At 42.1% G+C, this 16,281-nt stretch overlaps 2 protein-coding genes across 4 annotated transcripts in view; both read left to right on the forward strand.

The window, feature by feature from the left end:
• The window catches only part of LOC123031953 (fer-1-like protein 4), a 67,251-nt gene extending 57,591 nt beyond the window's left edge, over positions 1 to 9,660 (forward strand). Inside the window, exons 39-45 of the mRNA XM_044447484.1 lie at positions 1,599 to 1,777; positions 2,335 to 2,420; positions 3,318 to 3,416; positions 4,349 to 4,590; positions 7,356 to 7,642; positions 8,352 to 8,452; positions 9,480 to 9,660. Of these exons, the coding sequence (XP_044303419.1) occupies positions 1,599 to 1,777; positions 2,335 to 2,420; positions 3,318 to 3,416; positions 4,349 to 4,590; positions 7,356 to 7,642; positions 8,352 to 8,452; positions 9,480 to 9,660 (1,175 nt within the window). The remainder of the gene's footprint in view (positions 1 to 1,598; positions 1,778 to 2,334; positions 2,421 to 3,317; positions 3,417 to 4,348; positions 4,591 to 7,355; positions 7,643 to 8,351; positions 8,453 to 9,479) is intronic.
• Positions 9,661 to 15,124: 5,464 nt separating this feature from the next.
• Positions 15,125 to 16,281, forward strand: part of LOC123031965 (arf-GAP with SH3 domain, ANK repeat and PH domain-containing protein 2-like) — a 44,142-nt gene continuing 42,985 nt past the window's right edge. The window contains exons 1-2 of one of the 3 annotated variants that reach the window (XM_044447506.1): positions 15,125 to 15,142; positions 15,729 to 15,913. In XM_044447506.1, the coding sequence (XP_044303441.1) occupies positions 15,788 to 15,913 (126 nt within the window). In that variant the 5' untranslated portion in view covers positions 15,125 to 15,142; positions 15,729 to 15,787. Of the gene's footprint in view, positions 15,143 to 15,615; positions 15,914 to 16,281 lie in introns of those variants that run through there. The other 2 variants (XR_006416429.1, XM_044447507.1) reach the window with 2 other exon arrangements.

Below are 16,281 nucleotides of genomic sequence, written 5' to 3' on the forward strand. Positions count from 1 at the left end.
TGGCAGTCATTTAATCAGGGAATTGTAATTTATGAGAAAATGTTCTTATCTGAACTAGGCTTGGTTAATATTAGTTTCTGTTAAGTTTACAATTCTGTGGTTTGATTTCCTGGGTATTCTGCTGGATCAGGCAAATCTTAATATAAATACAATTTCATTCCTTTAAAAATGTTTAAAATAGTTCTAGATTTTCCTTTGCACTCTGTTTAGTCTCATGCAGTAAAGACTTCAATAACTAGGGATATTAAAACAGAGTAATTATTTCCAGATTAATTGAGTTTCTGTAGATTTCATTTCAGAGTTTCTTTCTGCATCCTGCAACCTCCAATTATCAGCCAGGCACAACACAGAGCCCCTTCATGGAGAAATATACTCAGAAAGAAAACATATGTGCATTTCCATTCTATTTCTTCTATAATAATTCTGAAGAGACATTTTATTGGAGTGCCTTAAAACATTAAATTTTTAGCTATTTGAACTTGACATTCCTAATGATAGGTACAATTGTATGCCTGACTTCTCATTCTTAATGTTCAGTCCAACAGTAACATAGTATTCTGATTTACTTGACTAGCAAATGATCAAAGGTTGAGTTATAAAGAGGATGAAAAAACCTGACTAATTTTCTTGTTGGTTTCAGCTCTTCTGAATTTGACCTCCTCCTTTCCATATTTTTGCATGCATTGATAATGTGGCTATCAAAGGGCTGTACTCTGATTGCTACATCCCAGCATGCCAAATCCTATCCTTGAAATGTAGACCCCTCCTCCTGCCATATTATAATCTGATTTTGAAAATCTCCCCAGAATCATATTAACAAAGTGCGTATAGTCAAGGCTAGGGTTTTCCCAGTTAGAATGTATGGCTATGAAAGTTGGACCATAAGGAAGGCTGAGCGCCAAAGGATTGAGGCCTTTGAATTGTGGTGCTGGAGGAGACTCCTGCGAGTTCCTTGGACAGCAAGGCGATCAAACCGGTCAGTCCTAGAGGAGATCAACCCTGACTGCTCTTTAGAAGGCCAGATACTGAAGATGAAACTCAAATACTTTGGCCACCTAATGAGAAGAAAGGACTCACTGGAGAAGAGCCTAATGCTGGAAACAATTGATAGCAGAAGAAGAAGGGGACGGCAGAGAATGAGGTGGCTAGATGGAGTCACTGAAGCAGTTGGTGTGAGCTTAAGTGGACTCCGGGGGATGATGGAGGACAGGAAGGCCTGGAGGAATGTTATCCATGGGGTCATGATGGGTTGGATGTGACTTCACGACTAATAACAACAACAATAGGAGAAATACAAACCCAAATCAACTTTAGTTGATATTACTTGCTGTGCACATCTTTGGATCCCAACCCTAGATTCCCAGTCTCCCTTTTTGAGATCTGCAGGATGTTTTCAATAAGAATATGAAAACTTTCTCTAGCCTACTTTGTGCAAATTTTTAGAGGAGAGAGCTTAGTCAAAACTGCAAATTGGCTGGCGCCCATTGTTCCTCTGTGAATCTTTGTTGGTTAATGATCTTCATAGGTTAATGATGATTTATCTGGCCCACTGTCTTATGGGCTTCTGACTAATTGTATTACATTGCGTTACATTCTAGAAGCCTTTGTAAAAGACAAGAAAGAAAATGATGATGAAACTTGGTCTGCTTATGATGAGCACAAGGCTTTGTATGTTCTTCAACACTGGGATGAAATGCCTGAATATGGATACAAATTAGTACCAGAACATGTGGAGGTTCGATCCCTTTACAATCCAGATAACCCGGGTCTCTTACAGGTGAGGCTAGAATGTTGATTTACTCATTGTACAGCATAGTTTTATTTGAAAGCTAGTTGATAGACAGTAGCAGTGGGGAAACTGCAACCCTTCAGATGTTGTTGGACTCAAATTCCCATCAGCCCCAGCCAGCATCACCAATGGCCATTTGGAAGTGGGATGCATGTGCATAACAGTATGACCAATGATAGGATGGTGTCTAAATGGTGATGGCTCTGTGTGGCAATTGATCTCACGTTCCTATGTTACTTTCTCATGATGAATTCAGCCCCAGCACTATGTTAGTAACTTGATTCACATGATCAAAACTGCCTGGCTATGGCTTGTCATGTTATGCAATCCAAAGGAATATGGTTTATGCGAGGGTTAATCAACTCTCCAGTAACACAGCAACAGACTATGGGTTTAACTGGTGGTGGACACAGACTTCATGGATGCTGTCCCTTTACTGAGAGTACTCACAAAAGCTTATGCCATAATCAACGTGTTCGTATTTAGGGTGCTACAAAACTCTTCACTGCTTTTTCAAACAAGCTTGTTTCTTCCCCTTTTCTCAGGGATCTCTCCACATGTGGATTGACATGTTTCCAAACGATGTCCCTCCACCACCTCCTGTTAACATCAAACCACGACTTCCAATCAGGTAAGGTCTGTGTGAAATGGAAGCCAGTTTCCAAACATCTCTATAGGTTTTTTCATTAATGTTGTATGCATTGGCTGCAGCTTTTTAATGGAAAAGCATCTGAAACATGTGCCTGCCTTGCTTTATCTCCTCTAATAATATATAGGAATTGTGCTATATGCACCTACCACAAAGCAAACTGTATCGCCTTAAAGGGGAGCAAATTTTCTCACAACCACTTAATGAAGAAAAACATAAATGAAGCAGTTTTCATTGATCATTGTTGGCTCATTTCCACAAAGTTGGCATTTGCTCTTACTAGTAAGAATTAAAATATATAAATGTGAAGCAAGAGGATTATGCAGTTGTGTAATGATACATGATGAATGGGGAGGACAGAAGGATGACAAGAAGCAGATCTAAGTAAGCCATTGGCATGTGAATAAAGTATATTAGTCTTCTCCGACTTGGCACTCTCCAGATGTGTTTCACTGTTCATGCTGGCTGGGGATTGATGGGTGTTGTAGCCCAGTATGTAGAGAAAGCACTGGATCAGGGAAGACCACAATATGCAATTCCAGTAAGGAAGCAGTGAGAAGTATAGTCCACATGTCATTTAAGCATCAGACTGGATGTGGTGAATCTGCAAATATAGGTGCAAGTTTGCCATGCAGACTTGCCCCAGCTTCGCCTGGGAGATCACATCTAAATTTGGATGGGCTTAAAAAAACTCAAGTGAGGAAGTCTTTTTTAATAAAGAGGTTAGATTTCCATTCGTACCTTTGATCCATTTGACATTCTTGTGGTCTGGTTCAGATGCTGGGGTTACTGGAGGTCGCACTTTGTTCTTGTATTCACCAGGACTTACAAAGAAAGACATTATCTTTTAACCAGCTCTTCTTTTCCATTTCTTTCTAGTTATGAGCTACGTGTTATTATCTGGAATACTGATGATGTGGTCCTTGATGATGTCAACCCAATAACAGGAGAAATTTCCAGTGACATCTATGTAAAAAGGTGCCTTAGCTGAGGCGGGCTAAAACAGCCAGCAAGAGAAACACTTTCAAGTCCATCTTTATAAGGGTTTTCTGCTTAGGCTAAAGCAACCTCCTTCAGCCTCCTGCCCTTCAGATATATTGAACTGCAGCCCTCATACTCTCCAGCCAGCATGAAGCTGGGTTGATGACAGCTGTGATCAAGCACATGTGGGCAGCACCAGGTTGGGAAAGGCTGACATGGAGGTCCATCTAGTCTGCTTCCAACACACTGATCAGCAAGATAACTGGGAAGCAGTCTTTCTCAGTTGTTTGGTTCCTAACATTCAATATTTATTTGATGAATTATCCAGTCCTCTCTGCAAGCCTTCACACTGATCTCAGCTGCTTGGATCCAAGTTGTTAAAGGGGGTGATAGCCATTGATTGTGGCCTTAGAAAATGCAGCATCAGATACTCATGCCAGTATAAGAAGACTGGTGCTCAGCAAAGCAGAAAATCAGAGATCCTGCTGCTTTTGTAAAGATTGTCTTTCAGAGCATTGCAGTAAATGGAAGGTTTACACTGTTATCATTTCCTTTGTTTAGTAAGAGCTCAGGTGATGAGGCCTTAGCCCAGAATTTCTTCTTTGCCCTGCTGTTTGGGGGCTGATCAGTGCGGCAGGAGCTGACTATGGAACAAAAACTGACTTGTTTGTGAGTTTTGTACCAATATAGGGTGCTTCTTCCAATACAGGTTTGCAATGGAAATACATGGCCTGTATAAGAAGATGTGGGTGTTTTGCAATATGAGAGAGGATGCACAAGTTTCCTCTTTGGGGTGCGGTTGGTATATGGACTGAGAAACACTATGCAAGTGAGGGTCTGTGCTCTGTGTCTCCCATCTTATTTAGCCACATATTCAAACATTTTGAATACTAAAATATTGGTAGATGCTAATGAAGGTTCTTCTGCAGTTGGATCAAAGGGCTGGAGAAAGACAAGCAAGAAACAGATGTTCATTTTAACTCTTTGACTGGGGAAGGCAACTTCAACTGGAGATTTGTGTTCCGCTTTGACTACCTCCCAACAGAGAAAGAAATAACATACAAAAAGAAGGACTCCATCTTTTCCCTGGAGGAATCAGAATTCCGGGAGCCAGCAGTCCTTGTCCTTCAAGTCTGGGACTATGACAGGATTTCAGCAAATGATTTTCTAGGTATCTTTTTTTCCCTTTGCTTTTACAGAATGTTGATGTTCGTTGTCGCCTTACGCTTCTCAAAAATGCTTTTAAGACTTGAGGGCCCCTTGTGGGCAAAAAGGTGTGTTACACATAATGCGACCTGTAGGCAGGAAAGTAAAGCTGGCTCTAGATCTTCTAAACAAAGCTAAGCTACACCCCCCATACGCCTTCTTCTCTTCCTCTCATTTGAAATGTATCGTATTTTTCCATCTATAAGATGCCCCCATGTATAGGACGCCCCCCACTTTTCCTACCCATCTCCAGTGAGTAAGTTACCGCCTCGCCACCCCCCACCGCCCCTCCGCGCACACCAATCTACTCCCCCAGAATGCCCATAGCCCCCCTTCCGTGTATAAGACGCATGCCCATTTTTAAGTAAATGTTTTTAAGAAAAAGTAGCATCTTATATACGGAAAAATATGGTATTTGAGAAGCTTTCAGCACCAACATCGTGTTTCCTAAGTCTGCTAGAGCTACACAAGGCATTTAACCTGCTGTTTTACTGAAACTTTGGTTTTTTTTGCTGAAGAAAGTATTTCCTTTCATGCAGGGGGTCTTGTTTCCCCTGTGGAGGTTTTCTTGTCTTCCTATGTGCTCCATTGTACAACAGAAGGTAGTGCTGTGTTGTAGAGCAGAATTGCAAAAGTCTGAATTAAAAGAACAGGGTAATAAAGAAAATTATACAAATTCATTGGAACAACCACCTGTGTGAAAGGAGACCTTTCATGGAGCACCATCTAGTGGCTGCAAAATATTTTCCTGGTTCTGAATTTCACTCTGATGTTGTTGCATCTGTTGTGGTTGCACTGTGAGCTTTTCTGCATGAGGAATTTATGTGGGCCCAAGTCCTTACATAGTTCTTTATGGGTTTCTTAGAAAAGTTTCTGATTTGATTCTGTTTTTAAAAAGCATTTTCCTGAATAGGGTAAGGGGGTTGGAGTACAATAAAGGAAAATATATTATTATTTCTCAAAGTGGGAAAAATAGTGTTTTCTTACTTATGTAGTTGTTATTCTGCTGTGGCACAGCCCGACCTAGAGATTATTTTATGGAAAAGCAGTAGTGAAAAAGCTACGTGGTGCTTGATCTCAATTCTGTGAAAAATCTACAGTGGATACAGTAGATTACCAGCCTCATGTAGAAAAGATCTCATTCAGAACAGTCTGTTCAGGTTTATTTTGAGATCATCAAACCAGATGATCTGAGCTGCACTCCTTTGGTGTCATCTTTAATGCATAGCTTATTTCTCCTTTCTATGGCTCAGTTTTGCATCATGTAATATGAGGGTCTACAACAGCATTCTCCAACATGGTTCTAGATGTGCTGGTTGGGAGATTCTGGGAGCTGTAGTCCAACACATCTGCAGGACACTTTTTTCATAGAAGGATCAGTTCTGGCCCCAGGCTTTGGAGAACCCTTGGGCAAGACACCCTTAATGCCTCCCCTCTCTCAGCGAGTCTGCTTCTCACCACCGTACTCTCCAACTCATCCTCTTTCTCATCATTGTTACTGCTTAGTTGCATGACATGCATGTGCAGCTGCTCTGTCCTTGCCTTCTCTTAATGGATTAATTGTCTGTGTGTGGGAGGGTGAAGGGAAGAGTCTGAATAAGCAGTAGGAAGGCATGGGAGAGTTACAAATACGGCAAAGTGACAGCACAATAATGCCCTTGTCTGGAAGCATCCTTTGAATACAGGCGCTCTTGCGCTTCTCTAACGTACAGCTTCGTAGCAGCTCTTTTACAAGGAAAAAGGAAGAAGATGCTGCTAAACTGGTCAATTGTTCCTGGGCTATGCCTTGAATCTGCTTTCTGACTCCTTGTTTCCTTTGCCTCACTCTTCTCTGACTTCTCCCAAATACCGTCCAGTCCTGATTGCACATTCCCTGACAGTTGGCCTTTGGCCTCCCCCTGATCCATGCCAACACAATGCCTATGTCTCAAGTTGCCACCTGACGCTGACTAATTCATGCCTCTTGGTTCACAAAGAGTTTTTCCTCCAAGTCAGACTGATAATGACCTCAGACTTGTCATGCCTTCTGCTTGTGTGCATGGTTTGTGTGCATTCAATGAATTATCTCAAACCAACCCTGTAAGCATTTTTCTGCAGGACATATCCTAACTAGTGCAGTCTCATCTGCTGGGTTGAGGCTCTTGCCTTTAACAGGGAGCAAATGAACTAGTTGACTGAATGGTTTGGTCTGATGCTGAGTCTTGTAACCATGCTGGATCCTAAGCTTGGCTTCATACCCTAATAGGGGGCTGATGATGCTCAGGTCCATGGACCAAATCTGACTCTTTTGGATCCCAATCCAGCCTTCTTGGGTTGCCCAGGTAATCACACACCCTTCCTCTGATCCTACCTGCTTTCCTCTAACCACCAATCATTAAATGACCTTTTACTTTTGCCTGTGTTTTCCTTGTTGTAATATATAGAAATATCTCTCCTTAAGATTAGTTACTGGCAGTAAAAGCTTTCAGTGAAAATATACTGGCATTGTGGCTCCACCTCTTTTGGCTTTGGCCATTCCCACTACTGGAATACAACCCCTGGGAGATCATCTGTAGTTTCATTAGGCCTTGGGCTGAAATATGCCAAACACTACTGTGCTAATCGCAGCAAACAAATTTCCTGTAATCCCCTATGAATTAAAAGGCCAAGTTTCAGCCATTTTGGCAATTGCCTAATATCTTTTATAAATGGCTAGTGTCTAATGTTCTCCATTCTTTGCTCTGTTTCAAGGGGCCATTGAGTTAAAGCTAAATGACATGGTGAGAGCTGCTAAGAGTTCAGAGCAGTGCACCATCAGGATGGCCAAAGAGAAGGCCATGCCTCGCTTTTCCATCTTCCGAAACAAGCGGATGAAGGGCTGGTGGCCCTTCATCAAACTGAAAGGTCAGGAAGACATTGAAAGAGAAGAAAGAGAGGCTAAACAGAAGAAAAAGAAGAAGAAGAAGAAGTGGGGGACCTCAATAAAGCCAGAAGATGTTGAGTTTTCAGATCCTAGTGGAAACATCTTCATCCTAACAGTAAGAAAATATGCTGATATTTCCCTGGCAGGGAAGAGTCACGTGAAAGACTCAGGGGCACAACCACAAAGAAAGTCCTTTTTCTGAAGGACTTCCTTCCTAAATAGTTGCCTGAGGGAATTCTTTCTCCTTTACTTGTGGCCTCCTAGAATTTAAAAAGAGTCATGCCAGACCAGAACAAGGGCCCAGATTCTGCTCACAGAGTATCCAACCAGTTGTCCACAGGATCCCACAAGCAGGATATGAGTATACCAGCACCCTCCAGCCCAGGTTCTCCAGTAACAGGTGTATATAGGTGCACTGCCTTTCATACAAGTCCTACTAGCCTTTAGGACTAGTGCACTGCCTTTCATACTGGAGGGAGCATACAAGTCCTACTAGCCTTTAGGACTAGTAGCCATTGATAGACTTCTAGTACCAGGGAAGTTGGAAGCATTCAAGAAGCAGTTGGACGGTCATCCTTCAGGAATATTTTAACACTGAGCAGGGAGTTGGACTTGATGATTTTATAGGTTTCTTCTAACTCTACTATTGTATGTTTCTATAAATTGCTAACCACATAAGCTGGATTTCCCAGAAAAAGGCTGCATGGGAGAAGGATTTGGCCTGTCTGTGATCAGTTTTTTCTCATAGGTCAAACAGAAGTTTTCTTCAGACAACAAATCGTTGCAATATGTCAGGCACTTACCTATGTTGTATTTCTCTTCAGGGAAAAGTAGAAGCTGAATTCCAGCTACTAACCTTAGAGGAAGCTGAGAAGGCTCCGGTTGGTCTAGGGCGGAAAGAGCCAGAACCACTTGAGAAACCCAAGTAAGTATCTATAGATTTGAAAATGGTCTGGCTATGCTCCTGACTAGCTCTGCTTTGCCACCTGCATTATACCAGCAAAAAGGAGTGGTTCCCCGGAATCATAGCATTTGGGTCCATGAGGAAACAGTTCACCAGAGGATTGGGGTAAATTTACGGTGTGTGACCCACTTGAACATAGCGGTCATAATGCTTTGCTTTGTGCTATGCTCAATTGTTTGGGGTATCACCTTGCATCAAGATAACTGGTCCATGCTTCAGAAGATGCAAGGAAGAGGCACCCTACTGAGGGTGAAAATCAATGTTATCACAGTGCTACTGTTAATTGCCCACTTTTTGACCATAAATGTTAAATTCACAGTAATGCTTTGAATAAAGTGGAATGCATTTATTCAGTTAGAACATGCTCTTTTAATTAGCAACATGATTCGGTACAAAGGATCCGGGATTCAGGTGCAAGTGGAGTATGTCAGTTTTGATCAACTGATAGAGAACTAAGATATAAATGGCTACAAGTCACGGTGACAACATGCTACCTTCAGTGGGGGTACGCAAACCCTTTCAGTCCAAGCACCAGACTCCAGTTTGGAGAAGATCTTTGTGGCTGAGTTCCAAGAGACAGACAGCACTGAAGGCAAAAGTGGTGGGGTCAAAATACCAGAAACTGCTAGGATAGTTTAGCTCAAAGCCCTTACTGCCAGTGATTAAGCCTTAAGAAAGACATTTCCATCTTTTAGAATGGGAGAAAAATGTGCAAAAGCTGGGAAACCTCCAATGGGAGTACACTTGTGTATTTCCCACAGGCTTCTGGCTTACTACTGCAGGAAGCAGGAAGCTGGACTCAATAGCTTTTGGTCTAATTCAGCAGGGCTGCCCATATCTTTTAAAAATACAGTTGTTCAAGAGTGTTCATTGATTGTGAGATTAAGCTTTGGCTACTTTTAGTTTCTGAGTGGTAAACAACACACAACTTTGCTGTAATGCTCTTGTTCAAACTCACACTGAGTTTTTGTCCGTCTTTCTTTTCTAGCCGCCCAAAAACATCCTTCAATTGGTTTGTGAACCCAATGAAAACGTTCATCTTTTTCATTTGGAAAAGGTATAAGAAGTACATCATTGCATTAGTGATTATTGCAGTTGTGACCATATTCTTGGTTCTCCTTCTCTACACTATGCCTGGATACATCAGTCAGAAGATAATAAACGGCTAAGCACACTCTCTCCCCGCATCCCCACAACTCCTCTCCAAACTGCAACAAAGAAAGTGACTTCTGTAGCAAAGATATTGAGAGACCTGCACAGGTAGCTAATTGTGCTTGGAGGATTTTGGAAATGCATCTGTCAGTGAAAATGGTAGCACTGGTTGGACTGCTGGCTCATATCCTCAGTGTGATGATAGTAGTCTCTGAAGGAACTCTGGAACTCTTTGACAACTGCCTTGCCTGTTAATGCACACCTATGGAGCTGGCTCCATAGCTCTTCTTGGTAAAAAGTATCTCAAGCACCAACGAGAGGAAGCCACCACTGTGCAGAAGCACTGAAACCCACCCACCTGGAAGGGGATTCACAGTTTTATGCCATTGCTATCTACATTCCCAATTCATCAGTTTGGTAGACAAAGGAAAATGTGAAAATGGACCTTGCACTGCCAAAAACATTACACAGGATCAAATCTTAATATAACCCAGTGAGATGGTGATGAACTAGTTGTTTAGACTGAAACTTAGACTGAAAAACAACATACATCAATCATTCAATGATCATTATGCTGTTTTTCCAGCAGTCATTCAGGCAGGGCAATTTTAGCCATGTAAAAGAACAAGAAACTTTAGATGGGGAGTTAAAAATGGGAAAGAATGGAGAGCTCCATAACTACTTGTATTCATCCTATCATACTCACAATACTGATTAAAAGTAGGAGCATGACATCTGTCTAGCTCATGTCTGCCCAACTGCTGATCCACCAAGCCAAACTTACTCTGTTGGCTATCTTCGTTGCCCACTAAGGTCCTGCCTCCACTGGAAAAATAGTGAAGCACCTGGCAAGCCACAAGGAAGACCTGGCTAAGTGGTGTTTGACTTAACAAAGCATTAGTTCCAAAGGCCTGAGCAGCTGGTACAGATAATAAACCTGTGTGACCTCAGCCACATTTTCTCATTAGTGTAGAGGTGAGTAGCTTGAGGCCTGCAGGTCACATTAACCCCCCTGACCTATTTTGCAGCCTCTGCCACCCCCATCATGACATGCCTACCACCCCACATGCTTTGCATGCCTAAAGTCAAATGTACCCTTTTGGCCACAGTTGGAAAATTGGTGGCAGGTATGTGGAGGGGTAGAATTCTCAAGAGATTCTGGAGGGCTAACTGGCCCTCAGATCCCCCAAGCTGCCCACTCCTGCTCTAGTGCAATATCCATGCAACTGGCTAAGGGTATGAGAAGAAATATACTGTTTAGTTTGGGCATGTACTACTGTTCATTCCACTTGGTAGAGTGGGGTCCAGATCATTAGAAGAACAATCCCAGGTTCACCCAGCCAATATTTATTAAAAATGGTCACAGAGTGGGGGAATTGAGGATAGGCTTATGTTATTCCTCAGCTTCACCAATACTGCCCAATACTGCCTGCACTCTTTCTGTAAGCTAGTACATGAAACAACAGATTAGCACTACCACGTGAAAGAGTTGCACTTCCCAGTATCCAGATACTACTGAGGAAATGTGACAACTCAGCAACAGAAAAACCTGACTTCTCTGGTGTGTCCTCAGTAAAGTTGTGACAATTTCCCTCCAACTGTCCTCCACCCCTCCAAGGCTCCACTAACTGAAATGCTGCCTGTTGCTTTTCACATTGTGAAATTGTGATTTTTGTTGTTTCTGTACAGTCAAATCTGGATTTGTTTTAGTGAATCGTAACTTGGCCTTTCATGCACTTTTTAATAAATGACACTGACACTTTACGAATTAGCAGTTGCAGGTATTGCTGTTCCTACAGATGTATTTCCTGATACAGCCAGAGTGACTGGCATGTAGAAGCAGGTTTCCACTGGCAAGCCTGCCCTGCTCTGTCACAGCAGGCTGGTGTGTGCACAGCATTCCTCTGCCCCCAATAGTGTGCAGTATCTCTTTTTTTTAATAAAGATTTTTTATTAAGATTTCTAAACTACTACCAAAAACATCATTCATCAAATACATCGGACATACTGGGTCAGCCCCCTACTACATATTTTTTAACATTCTATAGTCATAATCAAATCCTTTTATAACAACTTAAAGACATCTTTAAATCTAAGCCAAGTCTCATTTCTCCAGCCAGTAATAAAAAAGTTCCCAAGTTTGATAGAAGTCAGTATCTTCTTTCTCCTTCAGTGATAAAGTCAATCTATCCATTTCTGCACAGTCCAGAATCTTTCTTAGGATCAGTTCATCGGTGGGTAATTCCTCACTTTTCCAATGTTGAGCAAATGCAATCCTCGCCGCAGTGATTACATGTAACATCAAATACATTTGTTTGTTAATATCTTCCGGTATAATGCCTAATAGGAAAACTTCAGGTTTAAAAGCTAAAGGTTTTTGTAGCATTTCCTCAAGCCATTTATGTATTTTAATCCAGTACTTTTTCACATTGTCACAAGTCCACCACATATGATAAAAGGTGCAGTGTGCAGTATCTCACTATGCAACACTTCTGAGGACAGAGCGACTTGTTGAGGAAATATGCGATTCCTAATCCTCTGGCCATTTCCAACTCTACTATTCTATGATTCTAAGGGTATAATCCTATGCAGAAATGAATTCTGCAATTCTCAGCATTCCTCAGCCAGAATAGATGGCTAGGTGATACTGGAAGTTGCAGGATTTGTTTTTGTCTCAACATGTGCAATATGAAGCCAATAACGCGTTAAATAAAATGAGATAACCCGAGCAAATAGGAACACAGAATACCTAAAGGAAACATTTAGATGCAACTACAAACAGAATCAAGAAATTGTATCTTGGAACAACAACAACAACAAAGTTCTCATGGGGTGAGCAGTAAAAAACCTAGGAAGTCTGGAGCTGAGTCAAAATATACCTTGGATCCTCAAAAATCAAAAACTCAAAAGCGTTTGGACAACTCTGTGCATTAGTTGTGATTAGCTTGAAAGACTAATGAAGTTTTCAGGAGAGGGTTAAAAACATTTCCAATCAATGACCAAAGTTAAAATCAAAGTAAAAAGACTTACAGCTCATCTAGAAAGGCTCTTTTCATTCCATAAAATGATTGTGACAGCACTTCTTTATTTTTGCTTTACAAATTCAACTGAACATGACTTAGTTGGTACACTTCCAGCAAATGTGAAAATGTCAGTGTGGTTTCCTGGGTTTTTGGGTACTGTGGCAGCTGCTATTAAGAAATATGTTGATGTGTTTGGAAATTTGTTTTCCTATTGTTGCCTCATAATCTTTCCTTTTTTTCTTTTTGCACATGTGGCTCAAATGCGAGATGCATTCATGTGCACAACACACATGAGTTCATTCTCTGCATGTGGCTGATTGAGGATTCTGAGACCAGAGGCACAGTTGGGTAACTTTATAGGCAGCACAATCGGGTCTTATGATGCACTGAGGATTTAGTTGCCAGGTGTATTACCTCAATTGTGAAGACCACACCTAACATTTCTCTTTGCACCTTGCATTACTCCTTGCATTATATACACATACAGGTGTATATACATTAAAAAGTGTTCATCAGTCCTGAAATTAAAAAAAAGAACTCTGAGCTATCAGTTTTGCATTTTAAATCACTTAAATTAAAGCTGTTATTTCAGATCCATCCAAGTGCACACCTCTGTACTTGCACAAATCTGAATTGAAAAGCAAACAAGAACCTTATTTTATTGATTTTTCAATTCAGATCTGTGCAAACCCACATATGAATGTATATATGGTTTTTAAATAAGAAGTGTTGGCAATCTTTGCAGCAGGTAACAACCCTGAGAGCTGGCTGTGATTGCTCCTTTCTCCTGAGAAGGAAGCACTTGGGCATTTTCCTGAACAGCTGCAGTCCTGCTGAAAGATGCAAAGCATGCACTATTCCAAGTCAAGGACTGTCAAGGTTAAAAAGAAAAGTATGAGTGTCTCGCCATGGGGAGGATGTAATTTATGCCAGCCCTTTTTACAAGCAAGGATCTCTCATGCCTTTGCTTCCCTGACAGCTTGTCTTTGGAAAGCTGCTAGGGGAAAGCAAAGCAAAAAAGTTCCTGCTTGGAACTTCACTGGGTCAATGCTCAGGGATTGTATTTGCTGCACTTTGAGAGCCGGTATGCCCCCCACCCTCACCCAACAATGTCCTGGAAAGGCTTCCTACCTCAGCAGTTGTGCAAGCCCAAGTAGAAAAAGGTTAAAACCCAAGGAAAAAAATTGTGCACATCTAGTGCATGCATTTATTGTTTAAAAAAAAAAACCATTGGTGCGTTTGAATTCAGGTGGTTTCTGTGCTTACCTGGGAGGCTGGACTGCCTGATGTTTGGTCTGGGAGCTCTGGAGAGGGACCACCTCCAGTGTTTCATGTGTGCTCTTCAAAAGGTTCCCCATGGCAGCCAACAACCACAAGGTAAAGAGAAAAAAGGTGCAGTGAGCCAAAAAAATTGCTCACAAGTGGGAGACAAGTTGCTCTGATATCTCCTGGGATATCAGCTGGTGGACCAAGGGAAGGAAAACCCATTTTCTCTAACTGTGTAGGACACTCAGGTTCTAGTATGATATGAGAGAGACCATCTTCTCCCTACTCCCTTTCTCCACACCATACATAATTTGATACAAGTCTACCATATCCCTACTACCACCCTTCTCACCATTTTTCTAAGCTAAAAATCCCTGTCCATTCTTCCCTGGATGATTTTGGTTGTTTGCCCTTGTCTACAACTTGATTGAGGTTCATTGTGCTCAAGTATCTTCTGATGCCTAACAAGATATGCTTCTGGTATGGCTGTAGTTCCACATCCCTTGAATCTCTCTTCTTACAGCTTTGGTACAACAGGAATGGAGACTTGCCTCACATCAGTGATCAGGGTCTACTTAGTTGTTTAGCTTGTGCTGTATCCCCAATTCACTCCCCCTTTACATCAGGAAAGGTGCGTAGTTCCTATGCTAGGCTATTTTTTGTATTCATAGGTATTGCCATGCTGGGTATTAGACCCAACTTCCTGTTTGTTGTTTACTTGCTTGTTGAAACATTCATTTCCTGTCCTTCTATCAAACAACCTTCAAAATGGTGATATTTATATTGATAAGAGTACAATCCCAGCCAGCAATGTGTGTGTTGGTCCCCATTTGTGCTGTTGGACATAAGGAGTCCAGATCTGGCACACTTGGCCCAATCAAGCACAAGAAGAACGACGGGTAGAAAAAACTGTATTTTACTCTCGAGAATAAAGTCTGATCACAGTGAAATAGCAAATGACCCTGAGTGTCTGGTGGTGTCCCCTTTAATACCTCCCATGGCCAGCTGCTTATTGGGTTGAAATTCCAACTGTGAGCACTGATTGGCATATTTGAATTCAGGTGGTTTCTGTGCTCAGCTGGGAGGCGGGGCTGCCTGAGGTTTGGTCTGGGAGCTCTGGAGAGGGACTCCTCTTAATCCCTGCCTGTGTGGACTCTGGTTACACTGGAAGACGTGACTAGCCTGCCCAGGCTTAATGCTGGCCAGCCAGGTATGTCCTACAGTGCTATAGGCACCCTTCCCATTTTTATCACCCCTCTATATTTACTGTATTTTGGTTACTGCATGACTTGTCCCACACTATCCTGCCCCTCTACACCAGAGTGCAGCTATGGCTGGACTTTGGGGCCAGGAGCAGAAGCAAATTCCATTTTATTCCTGTGGTCATAATGGTGCTACAAGTTGAAAATGCAAATCTGTACATGCTCAGAGTGCTTTTTTGTTTGTATTTCAATAAACAATAAATGATTTACTGTTGTTATTGCCTTACTATTTGTGTAAACTGTCTTGAGATTTCATTGAAATATTAGTATATAAAGGTTTTAAATAAAGAAGAGGGGAGAAATAGTTCAGTCAGTGTGAGGCGGAGAGCTTTCATGGGTTACTTGGATGTCTGTGTTGGGAAGGAAAGCAGGAGGATGACAGGACAGTTTTGCATGCCTCAGGGATATGGAGGGACAGTTGTGGGCCAGCTGCTGCTCTGCCTTTTAGATGTTTGTGGCCTCCCCAGCCACCCTTAGCTGCTTCCTCTCATTCCTGTTCCCCTTTTTTTGTGGCCTGCCATTCCGATACTGCAGCTCCGCGGGATAGCCAAGCGCTCTGCTAGGGAGCCCAGAGCTCTGCTTTAGCTGACACGATGCCTGAGCTAATCTCTGTCCAAGACTTCATCTCCCAGACCCAGGAGGATCTGAGCTCTCCAACCACCTCCTCCTTCACCAGCCACATGGGCAAATGCAAGAGCACTGTTGGCAGCCTGGAAGAGGTAAGCAGGGAGAAGGGCTGGAGGTAGCTGGTGGGTTCACGGTGGAGGGAGCAGGACTGGGGATCCCTTGGAGACAAAGTGCCTCTCTTTATGCACAGGAAGCCAGGAGCTTTCCCCTCTCAGGCTCAACAAACTGGGGAGTAAACACTTTTAAAAATTTAAGGATTTGTGCCTGACTTTTCCTTCAAAAGAGGAAGCCTCAAGCAGCTGATATAATACGCCTAACATGCAATGGGAAACAGCAAATTACCTTAACGTTCACTTGAACCCCAGATAGTATGTAAAATATTGAGAAGAACAAATAGCAACCCATATGCAAAATTTTTAAAAAATTGCCCAGTGAAATCAATAAAAAAATTCCTCACTAA

This window comes from Varanus komodoensis, unplaced genomic scaffold, assembly GCF_004798865.1.
Source record: "Varanus komodoensis strain SLA01 unplaced genomic scaffold, ASM479886v1 scaffold52, whole genome shotgun sequence".
Taxonomy (NCBI): Eukaryota; Metazoa; Chordata; class Lepidosauria; order Squamata; family Varanidae; genus Varanus; species Varanus komodoensis.